General features: G+C 47.5%; 1 protein-coding gene across 5 annotated transcripts in view; it reads right to left on the bottom strand.

Annotated features, from left to right (window-relative positions):
• Positions 1-16,580, bottom strand: part of Ahnak (AHNAK nucleoprotein) — a 129,851-nt gene that overhangs the window by 68,369 nt on the left and 44,902 nt on the right. For 4 of the 5 annotated variants that reach the window (XR_013047237.1, XR_013047236.1, XM_076559245.1 and 1 more), the window contains exon 5: positions 14,536-14,635. Coding sequence is in view for 3 of the 5 variants with exons in the window: in XM_076559245.1 (XP_076415360.1) it covers positions 14,536-14,635 (100 nt within the window). In the remaining 2 variants the exon portion in view is untranslated. Of the gene's footprint in view, positions 1-7,247; positions 7,334-14,535; positions 14,636-16,580 lie in introns of those variants that run through there. The other variant, XM_042260573.2, reaches the window with a different exon arrangement.

The following is a 16,580-nucleotide window of genomic DNA, read 5'->3' as shown; positions in this document are numbered from 1 at the left end:
TATGACAACTAGATTCCTCAAAAAAAAAAAAAAAAAAAAAAAAAAAAGTGAGTTTGAAAGCCAGGTGTGGAGGAAGATGCTTTTAATCCCAGCACTCAGGAGGCAGAGTCAGGCGGATCTCAATGAGTCTGAGGCCAGCCTGGTCTATACAGAGAGTCACTAAATAAGTAAGTAAATAAACAAACAAACAAACAAGTGAGCTTGAAGGACTGAAATGGCTCAGCAAATAAAAAGTGCTGGTGGGCTTGATTTCCAGAACCCAGGTGGAAGGAATTAACTCCTGCAAAGTGTCCTTTGAGCTCTAGATGCATGCTGTGGCACACAAGGACCCTTAGTCACACATTCTTTACACACACACACACACACACACACACACACACACACACACCAGTAATAATATTGAATAAATAATTTTTTAAAAGATGCCTCTTTTAAAGAAAAGGTGAGTTAGTCATCCAGTCAGCCCACGAACACCTACTGATCACTTGCCAGGGTCCTGGGGATTGAAGTCAGAGCAGAGAGAAACTGTCCTGATATCCCAGGTGCTGGAGGACAGCAGGAGTGTCCTTTCTCCCGTTCTCAAGCCTCTGAAAAGCTTCCTGCCAGAGAAACACCTGGCCACAGGTAAGCAGGCTCCTGATCTTAGAGGCTGGGGTTGGAGTCTGACAAAGTGGGGTGAAGGGGGGACATTGTCAAACACAGACGAGATACACAGGCCTGGTGACGGGACTCGCTGAGAACTTAAAACTGAGGAGACCCTGATCAAAGCCAGAGTTTGGTTATCTGAGCTGGCGATGGCTGTTCTGAGACCTGAGGCTTTCCCAACCAAAGATTAACTCGAAAAAGGGCCCAGAGACCTTGATATATTTGAGGAAGAAAAAAGGCTAAGGTTGGTATGTGATGGTATGTGTAACGTTCACTGGGAAACTTGTCCTTTTCCTGGGTGTTAGGGTGGGAGAGCGCTCTGAATCCAGGAGCCTTCAGACATCAACAGCCCATGCAGGAAGCCCCTTCTCCCAGGAATTCTTCTCCAGAGACATCCTTATCTTAAGAGAGGGAATGTGGTCTCCTTATCTCTCCATCCATCCTCCTCTCCCCATGGATTTTGAAGGCGGCTTCCAGCACACTCCCTTCTTGTCAGCCAAGCCTGAGGCCTGCAAGGGTGAGATGAGCCCCTGAGCTCTGCCCACAATAAGACCGGACCCTTCTTCCCCTGCTAGCTACACATGCTCACCCCAGCTGCACCCCCAACAAGACCCAGGAACCGAGCTAATCAGTTCTCTCTCAGTCACCCACATACTTCAGGGAACATGGTTGAAAAGCAACATCCTGGGCTACAGTAGAAGTTTAGGGGAAGAGTGACTGCCTGGCACTAAACTGCCCTCTACCACAGAGAGAGTTGGGGGGGGGGGGTGAGACAGAGACTAAGGGAGGGAAGGCAGAAGGGAGGGAAGGGGGAGGGAGGGAGAGAGGGAGAGTAAAACAAGAAAAAGAGATAAGAGAAAGAAAATGGCTTTTTATTTAATATTTATGTGTTTGTTTGTCTGTCTGTTCATGTGTATGAATGGTTTGTCTGCATGTCTGAATGTCTGTGTGCCATAGGCCTGAAGTGCCTGTGGAGGCCAGAAGAGGGTATTGTATCTCTGGAACTAGAGATGCAAACCGTTGTTAGGAGTCATGTGGGTGCTGAGAACCAAACCCCAGTGCTCTGTAAGAACAGTGCTCTTAGCCACTGGGCTATCTCTGTACCCCCAAACTGAGTCACATCAATTAATTTATGTACTTTTTTTTTTTTTTTTGGAAGCACTGGGGATTGATCTCAGGGCCTCATGCATACTAGACATGAATACCGCCCCCAGGCCTTCCCCACTTTTTAATTTTATTTTATTTTATTTTATTTTATTTTATTTTATTTTATTTTATTTTATTGAGACAGAGTCACACTATGTACCCCTGGCTGGCCTGGAACTCCCTATGGAGACCAGGCTAGCCAGAGCTCTCAGAGATTCACCTGCCTCCATCTCCTGAATGCTAGAATTAAAGGTGTACAGCATGCCCAGTTTAGAAAGTGGCTTTTGCTGGGGCTGAGCAGTAGAGTGCTTGCCTAATATGCATAAAACCATCATTTATACACCAGTACAGAAAGATGAGGGGGCTTGGGGCGAGGCTAGGGAAACAGCTCAATTGGTAAAGTGCTTGTTGGGTGAATCACAAGCTCCAGGCCAATGAGACACTGTCTCTCAAAACAACCAAGCAGATGGCCCCTAAGGAACAACACCCAGGGTTGACCGCAGCCTCACGCATGTGCACATGTACACACAAAAAATAAATAATTTTAATGCCCCATACATACAAACAAATCTTTTTAGCTGTTTTTCTCCTTTTACTCTTCCCAAACTGACCTCTGCAATGGGCAGTGCTTAGAAAAGGGGCACATATTGCTACAAAAATCATGGTAAGGCTGGGCTTCTGGGCTCATGCTGTAATCCTAGCACTCAGGAGACCGAGGCAGAAGAATACTGAGTTCAAGGACAACCTAGATTATGTAATGCGACTTTGTCACACAAAATAATAAAACAAAAAGAAAGAAAAAAAATCACATTAAAACGATCCCCTCTGGGACTTTGGCCCACAAATATTTCTCTCACGTTGACACAGTTAGAGATCAGAGTGCCTACTTCAGCACTCACTGGAATAAGGTCATTGCACAATTTTTTAAGGGCTTTATTTTTTTTTTTCTCAAGAGTTCCACAACTTGTATAGTTGGGGGGTCTACAAGCGGTGAGTGTGCTGGGAGATTACCTAAACATTTTTGTCAGGCCAACATTTCTGTCTCCAGTACAAGGAACGTTGGAAGGCTGCCACGCTGCTCAGAACTCTTTTATTAAGATGTTTCTCTAAGAGCCTGTCACCATACACCGGGGAACTGCCTGGACAAGGAGCAGGCCTCTAGTGCCTTCCACTCCCTTCTTGCACTGTGTGTGAGCCAGGTAAGGCATGAAATCAAAACCGTCTTCCCAGAACCTGCTGGGAAATGGGGTGATGGAGTTTGGGTGCAATCCTGCCCCTTTGCCTACTATGTTGTGAAGCTGTTCTCAGAAGCAATCCAAAATGGCTTTGGGGAATACGGGTATCTCGCCTCCTTTGGGCTTCAGTGAAAAGCTTGGCTGGTTCCAAGGAGCTGGAATGCAGGAGAGAGAGGTATAAAGTGCCAGGTGCTCCTTCTGGTTGATTCTGCCAGGTTGTAGGAGGGCATTCCCTCTCCCAGCCTCCCACCATCACTAATTCCTAGCGGGAGAGCAGCAGTCGAGGCCCAGAAGCCTCACCCAGACCTTGCTCCCTGCCAAGGAGGTCAGTCCTCTGAACCCCGCAGGGCTGGGGAAAGCAGGCTAGGCCCAGCGCCAGAAGTCCTGGGCCATGAGAATAATCTGTCAACCTTACCTCTCCTCCTGTCAAAGCCCCTCTGTGGTTGATAGTTTCAAGGTGGGGGAAAGCAGAGCTTGGGGATTAGATTAAATCACTGGTCATGACCAGAGTTCATTCCACATACGTCAACTCTGAGGCTTGTCAGGCAAACTTGGGATTAGCACAGAAGGCCTGGCCCTTTGCAAACGGGCCCTGAACTCTGAAGCCCTGGCCTTTGTCCTCAAATCGGGCCTTGTTTCCCAGCTCTCTGCTATGCAAGGAATTCTGTTGCAATGTCAAAAACAAAACTCTCCCTGGATCTGCGGCTTTCTGATCGGACCAAGTCAGAACACACACGTGGAGGAAGGCTCCTTGCCTCACCCAGCACACTGGGCCACTGAACCCCGAAGACTGAAGTCCTCCACCTTCCCCCAAAGCCCCGGGGGTGCCTTGATGCACAAGGAGATGTGATCCACACAGGAAGCAGCTGGGTCAGCCAGCAGCTGGGATAGCCGCCAGGCTGACCTTCCACCAGGAGCTAGGTTGAATGGGAAGAAAGGTGACGTTCCTTCTGCATCATCCCATAATAAACCCCCAGTGCTGCCTTCCTACCCCCACATTTCCAACCCTCTGACCTACATTGCACCCCCAGACTTTCAGGGATTCGCTTTCAAGACTCTTCAAAGATTGTGTCCTTCCTCCTCAGGTCAAACCCTCTGCCTACGTGTTAAAGCTTTTTCTTTTTCTCTGTTTTGTTTAACTTAGAGAGAGAGAGTGCATGTGTGTGTGTGTGAGTGTGTGTGTGTGTTATGGTTGTGTGAGTGTGTGTGTGTGTGTGTGTGTGTGTGTGTATTTTATGGGTGTGTGAGTGTGTGTGTATGTTATGGGTGTGTGTATGTGTGTGTGTGTTATGGGTGTGTGAGTGTGTGTGTATGTTATGGGTGTGTGAGTGTGTGTGTGTTATGGGTGTGTGTGTGTGTATGTGTGTGTTATGGGTGTGTGAGTATGAATGTGTGTGTGTTATGGGTGTGTGTGTGTGTTATGGGTGTGTGTATGTGTGTGTATATTGTGTGTGTGTGTTATGGGTGTGTGTGTGTGTGTTATGGGTGTGTGTATGTGTGTGTATATTGTGTGTGTGTTATGGGTGTGTGAGTGTGTATGTGTATGTTATGGGTGTGTGTGTGTGTTATGGGTGTGTGTGTGTGTGTGTGTTATGGGTGTGTGTGTTATGGGTGTGTGAGTGTGTGTGAGTGTGTGTGTGTGAGTGTGTGTGTGAGTGTGTGTGTGTGTGTGTGAGTGTGTGTGTGTGTGTGTTATGGGTGTGTGAGTGTGCCACCACTCGTGTGGAGGCTAGATGACAGCTTTGTGGAGCTGGTCTCCTCCTTCCCTTTACCCCTGTTCAGGGCTCCAACTCAGGGTGCCAGGCCTCTGTGGCGAGCGTTTTCACTACGGAGCCATCTTGCTAATCCTAGTTTGGTTTTTCTTTGTGAGACGGGACTTCACAGTATAGTCCAGCATGGCCTGCACTCACTGCATACCTGTGACAGCTACTTTTATGTCAACTTGACACAAGCTAACGTCATCAGTGGGGAGGGAGCTTCATGTGAGGAAAAGCCTCCACGAGGTTGGGTTATAGACAAGACTATAAAGCGTTTTCTTAATTAGTGATCCGTGGGGGAGGGTCCAGCCCATTGTGGGTGGTGCCATCCCTGGGCTGGTGGTCCTGGGGTCTATAAAGCAGGCTATGCAAACAATGGGGAGCAGGCCAGTAAGCGACACTGGCTTACTGCATCAGCCCCTGCCTCCAGGTTCCTGGCCTGTCAGTTCCTGTCCTGACTTCCTTCAGAGATGAACAGTGATGTGGAAGTGTAAGCCAAATAGACCCTTTCCTCCCTGATTGTTTTTGGTCATGGTGTTTTATCACAGCAATAGAAACCCCAAGACAAAATAGCCCAAACTAACCTCAAACTTACAGCAATCCTCCTGCCTCGGCTCTTCAATTGCTGGGATTACAGATGTGAGCTACCACACTGGGTAAGATTTTCTTTTTTCCCCGAGACAAGGTCTCTCTACATAGCCCTGGCTATCCTGGAACTCACTATGTGGACCAGGCTAGGCTTGAACCCACAGCAATCCTCCTGCTTCAGCCTTTCAAGCACTGGGAGTACAGAAGTGCTTCATCATGCCCAGTAGACAAAATCTTTCATGATCTGTCTGGATTCAAATCCTGGCTCCCAGTGACTTTGGGGAAATATTTAAGTTTTTGAGACAATACTTTTTAAGCCATAGTTTCTTCATGAACAGAAAATATTCCTCTGAATAAGTAGAGTATGCAGAATGCATCTGCTCCTTCCTGTTTGCATTTAACACCTAAGAGGCTTGAGAAAAGGCAGACAAACTGTCCAGAACATGAAGGCATACTATGTCCTAAGACTCATCCTCCTGTGCAGTTGAATGCCTCAAAGACGTTTAGAAATGCCGTAATTTTTACACCAAGAAACACTGCCTGGAGAGTAGCCCCAACCAGAGCTGGAGACCTCAGCTAGCACCTTCCCCTCCTAAAAGTGATCTGCACCCAAATTACAGAAGACCCCAAAATCCCAGAGTCATGGGGTCACTAGTTAACAAGAGCAACCATTCAGATTGCTCTTGAAGGGGCCGTCAGAATTTCTGCTCTGCCAAAAGAACGCTGTAGGCTCATGACTCAATCCATTCACAGCTCAGGACCACCCAGGAGTCAGGAGGGGCTCAGCCTCACCAAGCCTCTGTTACTGCAGCTTTAAATCAAGGGGGACTGGTAACCAAAAGATAGCTAAGGGATCAGCCAGCTCTGAAATTCTGCCCTCTGTCAAAGGGATCTGCATGGTATGTTCTCTACAGCATCAGGTCAAGGAAACATGGGATTTAAAAACAGCTGCCAGGGCTCACAACCTTCTGTAACTCCAGTCTCAGGGGGATCCGACTCCCTCTTCAGATCTCTACAGGGCACTAGGCACTCACATGGTTGCACAGACTTGCATGCAGGCAAAACACTCATACATATAAAAATTTTAAAATAAATAAACCAGGAAATAAATAAATAAAAGCAGTTGTTGGGTGAGGTACACTAAGTGTTTCTTCCCTAGCTTGTGTGAAGCCCTGGGCTCCACCCTCTGCACCAAAGGATTGGGGGGGGGGCTGCAATTAGCTATCTATAGCATGATAATTTCATTACTAGACTCCATCTGGTTGATAGGTGACAAAGCCAAGGATGAATGGCGTGAGGTTCTCAAGCCATCTGTGTTCAGGTCCCAACTCTGACCCTTAAGGGCAAGTTGCACAAGCGTGTGAGGCCTTGGCTTGTTCAGCCATTACCTAAGGCTGATAATACCTCCTGCATTCATTTTTGATGGAAGCATTTCCAAAGCATATGAAGCACTCAGATTGTTTCTCCACCCTGCGAGTGTTGACTGGATACCCACTGAATGACAGGTACTGTTCTCAGGGGCCGGGAGCACAGTTTTCAACAACAAACAAACTCTATGGAGTTTACTCTCAAAGGAGACATGGGGAAAAAGTATAATCAAAATGAAATAAAGGCCACATTTCCTCAAATACATTAAAAGAAAAGTGTGAAAGGGAAAATAATCAAGCACATAAATGGGATTTGAAGCATGGTTTTATGTTGCCTCCTTAGAAAAGGCCACTGAAGGAGATCCTGGGGTAAAATCATAAGGATTTGCAGAATGTGGTCCTTCCTAATATGCAGTGTGCTCTGGGATGGGCAGGAACAAAATACTCTCTCAGTGTTCAAATAGGCTTTTAAAGATGTTATGACAATTATTTATTTATTTGTGTAGGGGAATGGTACAGAGGTGTCACAGCATATAGGTAGAGGTGTCAGAGGACAATTGACAGGAGTCCATCTTCTCTTTCCACCACAGAGGTCCTGGGGAATCGAACTCAGGTCATCACGCTTGGCAACAAGCACCTTTACCCACTGATCCATCTCACCAGCCACCTCCACCCCTTTTTTTGAGGCAAGATCTCACTTGTAGCCCTGGCTGCCCTGAAACTCGATATTTAAACCAGACTGGCCTCTTACTCCAGAGATCCACCTGCCTCTGCCTCCTGAGTACTAGGATTAAAGTTGTGCTCCACCACTCGGGGCTGACATTCCCCACTTTTAGACAGTGTCTCACACTGTAGTTTAGGCTGGTCTAGAATTCACTATGCAGCCTCCACTGGCCTCAAACTTGCAAAGAACCACCTGCTTCAGCACCCATGGGCATTTATATCCAATACAGCTCACCAAAGGAAATAACAGAGAAAAGGTCTCCATCTTGTTATTTAGAGATTAAGAAAGGAGATCAAGAAAGCTACGACAGAAAATTAAAAAATAAAAACATCACAGGGTTACATTCCAGTGAAGGGGAAGAAAGTTACAAATTTAGGTATTAATATGTGTCAGAGAATACTGAGTAAATGAGACTATGAAAGCAGTTAGAATGCTGGTGGCCATTGTGGGGGCTCCTGCCTGTATTCCCAGCACTCAGGAGGCTGAGGCAGGAGGATTTAAGTGAGTTCAAGGTTGGGCTACATAGTGAGATGTATAGGAAGGAAGGGAGGGAGGGAGGGAGGGAGGAAGGGAGGGAGGGAGGGAGGGAGGGAGGGAGGGAGGGAGGGAGGGAGGGAGGGAGGGAGGATGAATATATTATACCTGAAGACAGAGAAGGGAGAGCTCGTTAGGCTGTGTAAGGTATGTTAGAAGTCTCTCTAATGAAGTGATGTTTACCAAGAGAAGAATTTCTCAAACCGAAGGACATTCCAGGCATGGTTCAGAGCAAGGAGTTTGATTGCCAGATCAAAGAACCTCAAACGATCACAGGATGGGAGTGGGAGGGAGATGCTATGCAACCTTACGTCATGGCTAGCCCTTGAGCTATGTATGCGTGCTTCACAGTACGAAGGGGAGCTACAGAAAACCGTAAGTGGTAAATGACACGATGTTTCTTAGATGTGTAGCCTAGGCTGGCCTGATTTGACTGATGTTTTGAAAGAACCAATCTTGTTGCTGTGATATAAAAAGACCAGAGGGTCTTAAACACAGAAAGGGAGGAGATCAGTTAGGAAACAGACATCATAATGCAGGTGAGGTCTGCGGCTCAAATCAGGGACATTGTGGCAGTCAGAAAAGCGACGGCATGATAGGCGTGGAGGATGGGACGGTGGGAATTGCTAACGGCGTATCAAGTGCAAAGATGGGCTCAGGACCTCTTTGTCTGAACAAGCTGATGTTTCTGGAGGTAAAGTCTGTGAGCCACAGCAGGAGACACAGTGGGGGAGATAAAAAGAACTTTCCCAGCAAGTGTTCAGACATCGTCTCCTGATTTACAAAGTCATTTATGTAGTACAAGCCAGGAGCCACATCCATAAGTGCCATTACTGGCCGTATCCCCAAGAAAAGTGGAAGCAGAGCCAACAAGATAGCTTGGACAGTAAAAGGAGATTGCTGCTGAGCCTGACTTCCCAAATTCAGTCCTCCAGACCCATGGTGGGAGGGAAAGCCAACTCCCAAAAGTGTCCTCCGATCTCCGCTGACACATTTCCACACAGTTGAAAAAAATTATTTTGAGACAGGACACTATGTAGCCTGGAACTTGCTATGTAGACCAGGCTGGCCTCTTACTCACAAAGATCCACCTGCCTCTGCCTTCTGAGTACTGGGATTAGAGGTGTGCATCATCATACCCAGCAGAAAATGTTATTTTTGACTGGAAGAGATACTTGTTCATCAGTGTTCATAGCAGAACTATTCACAAAGGTAAAAAGCATCCCAAATGTCCATCAACAGATGAACAGAAAAACACATGGGGCTTATACATGAAATAAACTACTATTAATATTGAACAGTGATTACGTTCTGACACATGCTGTAACGCCGAGGACATTACTGTAAGTGACCAGGCCAGATCCCAAAGAACAGATGTTTTAGAGTCTTTTATTAGGTACTTGGAGTCATAGGATTCATAGAGCCACACCAAGGAAGGTGGTTTCCAGGAGCTGAGTAAAGGGGCTGGCGGAGTTGGTGACTATGGAGTTTGAACTGTGGAAGAGGAGAAGAGTTCTGGAGGTAGTGTCTGGTGAGGACCACACAAGCACAGGAAGACGCTTAATGCCACAGAAGTGAACATCACAAAAATCATAAAACCAGGGGCTGAGAGATGGCTCAGAGGTTAAAAGCACTGACTGCTCTTCCAGAAGACTCAGGTTCAATTCCCAGCACCCACAAGGCAGTTCACAACCGTCTGTAACTCTTCTAGCCTCCAAGGGCACCAGGCACATAGATAGTACACATGGAAGCAGGCATATGTGGAAGCTCTCTCTCTCTCTCTCTCTCTCTCTCTCTCTCTCTCTCTCTCTCTCTCTTTCTCTCTCTCTCTCTCAAATAAATAAATAATTTTTTTTAAAAAGAGAGAAAAGCAGAAGAAATGGCTAAACCAGACCTAGTGCCACAGGCCTTCAATCCCAGCTACTTGGGAAACTAAGACAGAAGGATTCATAGTCTGTCAGGGCTACAAAGTGAGTTCAAATTGGTGGAACCCTGTCTCAAAATAAAAAGTTAAAGACAGGGCTCGGAGAGCTGGGGTATAGCTTGACTGGTAAAGTGTTTGCCTAGCATGCACTAAGTCTTGGATTCAATGACCTCCAATGAATAAGCCAGATATGATGGTTCATGCTATAAGCCCAGCATTCAGAAGGTGGAGGCAAAAGGATCAGGAGTTCAAGGCCATCTTTGCCAATATAGCAAGCTTGAGGCCAGCCTCAGGTACAAATTGAGATCAAGGCCAGCCTGAATTCCAAAAGACTTTTTCAAAAAGGAGAAGGAAGAGGAGGAGGAGGAGGAGGGGGAAGAGGAGGAGGAGGAGGGGGAGGAGGAGGAGGAGGAAGAGGAGGAGGAGGAGGAAGAGGAGGAGGAGGAGGAGGAAGAAGAGGAGGAGGAGGAGGAGAAGGAGGAGGAGAAGAAGAAGAAGAAGAAGAAGAAGAAGAAGAAGAAGAAGAAGAAGAAGAAGAAGAAGAAGAAGAAGAAGAAGAAGAAGAAGAAGAAGAAAAGGAAGTCAGGCAGAGGGCAGACAAGGTATGTAGCTCAAGGGTAGAGTGCTTGCCTAGCAACTGCAAGGCCCTGGGTTCAATCACTCATAGTGAAAACAATTAGGTTAAAATGATTTTGTTGTTTTAAAACTTTTACCAAGGTCACAGTGTGAGTACGACTCAGGAACTTAAATATAAAATGAACTGGGTGTGGTAGCACATGCCTGTCTGTAATCCTAGTACTCAGGAGGTAGGTAGGAGGGGCTGGAGGATCACAAGTTCCAAGCCAACCTGAGCTACTCAGGAAGACCACCGCCCCTGTTTAAAAATAAATAAACAGAAAGAAAAAGCAAACAGACTACAGAGTGCCCGGTGTTACAGCGACTAAAACCAGACTGGAGCCCAGGCAGCTTCAGGGCTCCCCCCCACCCCCACCCCCACCCCCACTCCCCCCACCCCCGTTTGCACTCAAAGCACAACAGTCAGGTCTGCAGCAGCGTGGCTGGGTGGGTCGAATTTGGAGCTGCCACACTCCAGCATCTCACCCTCAAAATGTCCATTAGCACTGAAGCCGCAGACTGACCAGAGGATTGCAAGGCTCTCAAGGTCTGGAATTGGCTCTATGGACTGACTTGCTACTTTTTTACCAAAATGACTGAACACAGCTGACCAACAGCAAGCTCTGTTGTATGCAAACTGTTTTTTAGATCTCAGAGAAATGCCAAAATCCCCTTGTAACCTGGAGGCTAATGGCAGGCAGGTAAGGCTGATGTCTGGAATCCTAAGGAAGCCATTTTTACACAGACATCCAGCTTCCAAGTCCAAAAGAAAGAAGACACATAAGTTATTTTCTTCCTTTGTTTGAGGGCCTGAGTGTGTGTGTGTGTGTGTGTGTGTGTGTGTGTGTGTGTGTGTGTGTGTGTGTTTGAGACAGTCCTGGTATGTATATACCCAAGGCCAGCATTTGAACTTGTAACACAGATTGGCCTTGAACTCATGACAATCCTTTTGCCTAATGGACATCACCAATCCCAACTCCTGGAAGCTACTTTCCTTATTTGGTTGTTGTTTAAGTTTTGTTTCTGATATAGGCTCGTGATAGATAGCCCAGGCTGGCACATAGGTAATTGCTATATAAACCAGGATAACCTCGAGCCTGCAGCAATCCTCCTGCCTCTGCCTTCCCAGTCTGGGATTCTAATGACATAAACCACCATGCCCAGCGCAAGTTGGTTTCTAAGGAAGCATCCGTGATTAAGGGAAAGAGACATCCGGTGAAGATAAGAGCAACCCTCTTCCTGTAATTTAAATCAAGGCACATGGGGCTGGTCAGATAGACCAGAGAGTAAAGGCAATATTCTCCAACTTGGCTTAGGACCTGACTTTGATCCCTGAATCTCGCGTGGTGGGAAGAGAGAGCTGACTCATACTTGTCCAGTATTCGGGTGCTTTGAGGAAAGGGATCCAATTCTAATCCCCTTTAAATTCCAAGACACTTCATCAATGACGAAATAAATTGAAGAAGAAACAAGTAGCTTGTTAGGAAGGCAAATACCACAAGAAGCCAAACTCGCTCCCAAGAGCAATCGAGGACCATCAACGACCCTGTGAGAGCCACAATGCCAGCCAGCAGCTCTCACCCTCTTTGGCCCATTGTTTACCACACATTCTTTGCTGACCCTCCCCCCACCATGCAGTCTAGTAGACTCAGCAGTGTGGGAGCTGGTGCAAGTTTGCCCAGGAACCCTGGGAAACACAGAGCCTTGGAGGCTACAGAGCCTTGGAGACTCCGGTGGGCCAAGATTGGGGGGAGGGATTATCAAAAACTCAGTCAGAGCATAGGTTGATGGGAAAGCATAAATTCCTAACTACTAGGGAGGCTGAGGCAGGAGGATTAAAAGTTCCAGACCAACCAGCATAACTTAATGAGATCCTGTCTCCAAAGAAAAAATAGAAAGAGGGCTGGAGATTGTGGATCAGCGGCAGGGGGCTTATCTCATGTGCACGAGACCCTACATTCAGTCCCCAGTACCGATAAAAATAAAAAACAAACCAACTAACAATAAGGCAAGGTATCAGAAGGATGTCATGAAGACCAGATGTGTGGCCCAGCCTCGTAGCTTGGGGACCTGTAATCACTCCAGCATGACTGGAATGAAGGATGTCCTGAGGGAATAAAGGGCACTGAGACGGAGACTGGATCACAAGCCATCTTGAGTGCTAAGGACATGAACTTTACCCTGAAAGTCATGAGGAGCCACTGGAGAACGTCAAGAAAAAACAACATGGTCTGATTGTGTACGTGTGTGTGTGTGTTTGTTTGAGAGGGACACTCTGTGAGCTCACTCTGGCATGGAAGAAAAATATCTAAGACAGGAAGACAGGAGGTGACTGCAGCCAGCAGTGGAAACCTCAGCCACCAAAGATGTCAAGGATGTGGGCAACCCGTGTGGTGACCAGAAGTTAGCACAGAAATCAGGAGGGGGGGTGGGAGCAGGAAGAGATGGAGTCCAGTGACGGGCACCCCAGAGGTGCAAGCTTAGAGCTTAGAAGAGTAAGCTGGTTAGGCCGGGCGGTGGTGGTGCACGCCTTTAATCCCAGCACTCGGGAGCAGAGCCAGGTGGATCTCTGTGAGTTCCAGGCCAGCCTGGGCTACAGAGCGAGTCCAGGACAGGCTCCAAAGCTACACAGAGAAACCCTGTCTCAAAAAAAAAAAAAAAAAAAGAAGAAGCTTGGGATACAGTGGCCCCCCTAATGTTATCCAGAGAGTCTAGAGTGAGGGGGAGGGTACAGGAACCTCAAGATAAATCCACAAATCCTTGGGGGAATTCTACCATTTGTGAGCTTATAGGAAAAGAGGGGCCATAGTGGAGCCTGTCCTCTGTACGTGATATGGCCATTTTGGTTGGGTTTTGTTGTTGTTGTTGGTGGTGGTGGTGGTGGTGGTGGTGGGTTTTGTCTTGTTTTGGTTTGGTTTGGTTTCGTTTTTTGAGACAGTGTCTCTCTATTTAGCCCTGGCTGGCCCAGCATTTCATATGTAGACCAGGCTGGCCTGAAGCTCACAGAGATCTACCTGCCTCTCTCTCTGCCTCTGCCTCTGTGTGCTAGGATTAAAGGTGTGTGCCACCTTACTTGGGCCCCACTGTGGTCTTGAAAAGAAAGCAGCTGTAATTATTCACAGGAGAGCCTCCTGAGAGAGGGCCTGGCAGCAGCAGCACCCCCTTGAAGCAGGAGCAGCTGAGAACTGTTCTCCCCTGTGTAGCCCCAAATCCAGCTGTGCATGGTCTTGAGAGGTGCTAGAATATGTAAGAGGTGGGAGGGTAACTGAAATAATCCAGGTAATCCAAGATGGGCATAGTGATCCATGCCTGCAGACCCAGCACTTGGGAAGAATCTCAAGTTTGAGACCAGCCTGAGTTACATTAAGAGTCTGAGGACAGTTTGAACTACAGAGTAAGACCTTGTGTCAAAAATAACAAAAACATGGGGGCTGGAGAGATAGCTCAGTTAAAAGAATTTGCTGCTCTTGCTGAGGACCTGGGTTCAGTTCCCAGCACCCACGGTGGGCCACTTACAACCACCTACAACTCCAGCTCCAGGGGATCCAATGCCTCTGTCCACCAGCACCTGTACTCAAACACACCAACACACACACACACACCAACACACACACACACACACACACACACACACACACCAACACACACACACACACACACACACCACACCACATACACACACACACACATACATACACACACACACACACCAACACACACACACACACACACACACACACACACACACACACAAAACATAACTAAAAACAATAAAGCTATTTTAAAGGAGGAAGGAGAGAAGGTTTTGAATCTCTAGGCCCTGGGATGCCTGGAGCGGGACTGGACTTTGGTATCCTGAGCCAGCTCCTTCCAGGCTGGACATCCACAGCCCCGGAAGTCAGTGCGTCTGCTGGTGCTTTCCCGGGCCGTATCGCTGCAGACACTGCATCACTTCTGTAATGAAGGATGTCATTGCTTCAGTTCCCACCACTTCTCTCACCTGCGTCTGGGGTGGAGCCCGAAGCTGCCCCAGCTTTGGTGATGGCTTCCTTGGGCTTAGTCTGGTCGTTGCAGTCCAGGGCTGAAGGCTGTGCTGTGCTCTAAGGACAAGGATAAGGATGATTACAGAGTCACTCAGCAACCATCCCAGGGATTGACAGTTCTCAAATATACACTCTAAGTCTGTACAGAACAGGAGAGAAGCCACCGTTCCCAAACGGCTCCCAACAACCCCCAGGCCCACCATACCCTTGCCTGGAAGCTCTGGCTACGGAGAAGACAGCAGAGGACCCTGAGCTCAGAGTCATCCTTCTGTGAAAGCCACATAAATTTTGTACAAAGGGGACATTGTCTCTGGCTCATCAATCACCACATCTAGTCCCTGTCCTCAAGGGCTTCGCAGGGGCAGAAAGAGAGAAACAAGACACAGCTCAACAAACACTGTGAACCATGTGTGAGGAAGAAGGAGGTTTTGTTGGCCCAGCAAACCGGTCAGTTGCTGTCCTTTCTCTCAGTCCAGCACTAAGCTAGATGTCATGGGACAGGACGTACACCCGGCAGGCTATACTCCACAAGGAGTTCCTGACCACTTATGAGGTAGATCTCCAAAGCAGGGGTCATCTCCGTCCTGGACAGAGGCATCCCATCACAAAGGAGAGCCCACACTGCCTTGGGATTTCCTGGCCACAGCCAGAGAGCGTCTGACAGCACCATGGAAGCCAGTTCCTGGAGAACTTAGCTGCCAGCAGGAGCTTCAATAGGCTACGCTTTCCTTGTCATTCTAGAAAATTATTTTAGAGACTCACTTACTTATTTGTGTCTGGTCTATGTAAGTCTATGCACACAGGCAGGGATGCAAGCCTGTGCCCACTCAAAAAGGCCTGAAGGGGTGTTGGGTGTCCTTTTCTATCACCCCCTGCCTCCTACTTTTGGGGTTACAGGAGTTTGCAGGGACACCTGGCTTCTTACTTAAGTGCTGAGATTAGAACTCTGGTCCTAGAGATTGGAGAGCGAGTCATCTTAACCCCCGAGGCATCTCCCCAGTCCTTCCTCCAAATGAAATTTCTCTTGTCAGGCATACACACCAGTCATTCAGCACACAGGAGGTAGAGGCAGGAAGATCCAGAAGTCAAGGCCAGCTTTGGCTACACATCCAGTTTGAGGCAGCCTGGGCTATATAAAACCATGTCTCTTGACTGCTAAGCCATCTCTCCAGCCCTTAAAACCAGGTATCCAAAAAAAAAAAAAATGGGGTTGGAGACTGCTCAGTGGTTAAGAACACTTGCTTTTTTTGAGGCTCTGGGTTCCGTTCACAGCACTGACGTAGCGCTTTGCAACATCTGTAATTTCAGTTCCAGAGGGTCCAGCCCCTCTTCTGGCTTCCTTAGGCACCCATCATGCATACCGTACACATACATATATTCAGGCAAAACACTTGAACACATAAAATTAAGTAAATAAATCTTAAAATTTTTTAAACACAAAACTTAAAAAAAGAAAAAAAATAAATTACTCTCCTTCAAAAGGAAACTAACTTAGAGGTTGGTGGATAGAATGAGTTGAGGTCCTGCAATTTCAAGTGTGTGGATTACCTGACTGGTGGTTCCTCCTTCCAGATGGACTTTCTTCCCTGCCCCAGTCGGTGAGGCCGCTTCACCTTCTCCTAACCGTAAGCAACGAGCAAATCCTTCACCACACTTCCCTATGGCCTAGAACAACAGGCTGCTTGTCTCTACATCCCAGAGCCTAACGCGGGATCCTAGGCACTGTGGAAATATTTGTGACTTGGATGAATAACAAATGAATGAGTGGATGGGTGGATGAATTATTAAAATGTTCTTCCCACTAAATGTTTCCATCTCTCTTTAACAACTTTCCACATCGGTGCTGGAGAGATGGCTTAATGGGCTGGAGATGGTTAGGAGAACTTGTCACTCCTGCAGAGGACCAGGGCTGGACCCTAGCACCCACGTCTGGCAGCTCATAACCATTTGTATCTCCAGTTCTGGGTACCTAACACCCTCTTCTGGGCTCCATGGGCACTGT

Source organism: Peromyscus maniculatus, chromosome 1, assembly GCF_049852395.1.
Source record: "Peromyscus maniculatus bairdii isolate BWxNUB_F1_BW_parent chromosome 1, HU_Pman_BW_mat_3.1, whole genome shotgun sequence".
Taxonomy (NCBI): domain Eukaryota; kingdom Metazoa; phylum Chordata; class Mammalia; order Rodentia; family Cricetidae; genus Peromyscus; species Peromyscus maniculatus.
This window is presented reverse-complemented; position numbering and strand designations above follow the sequence as displayed.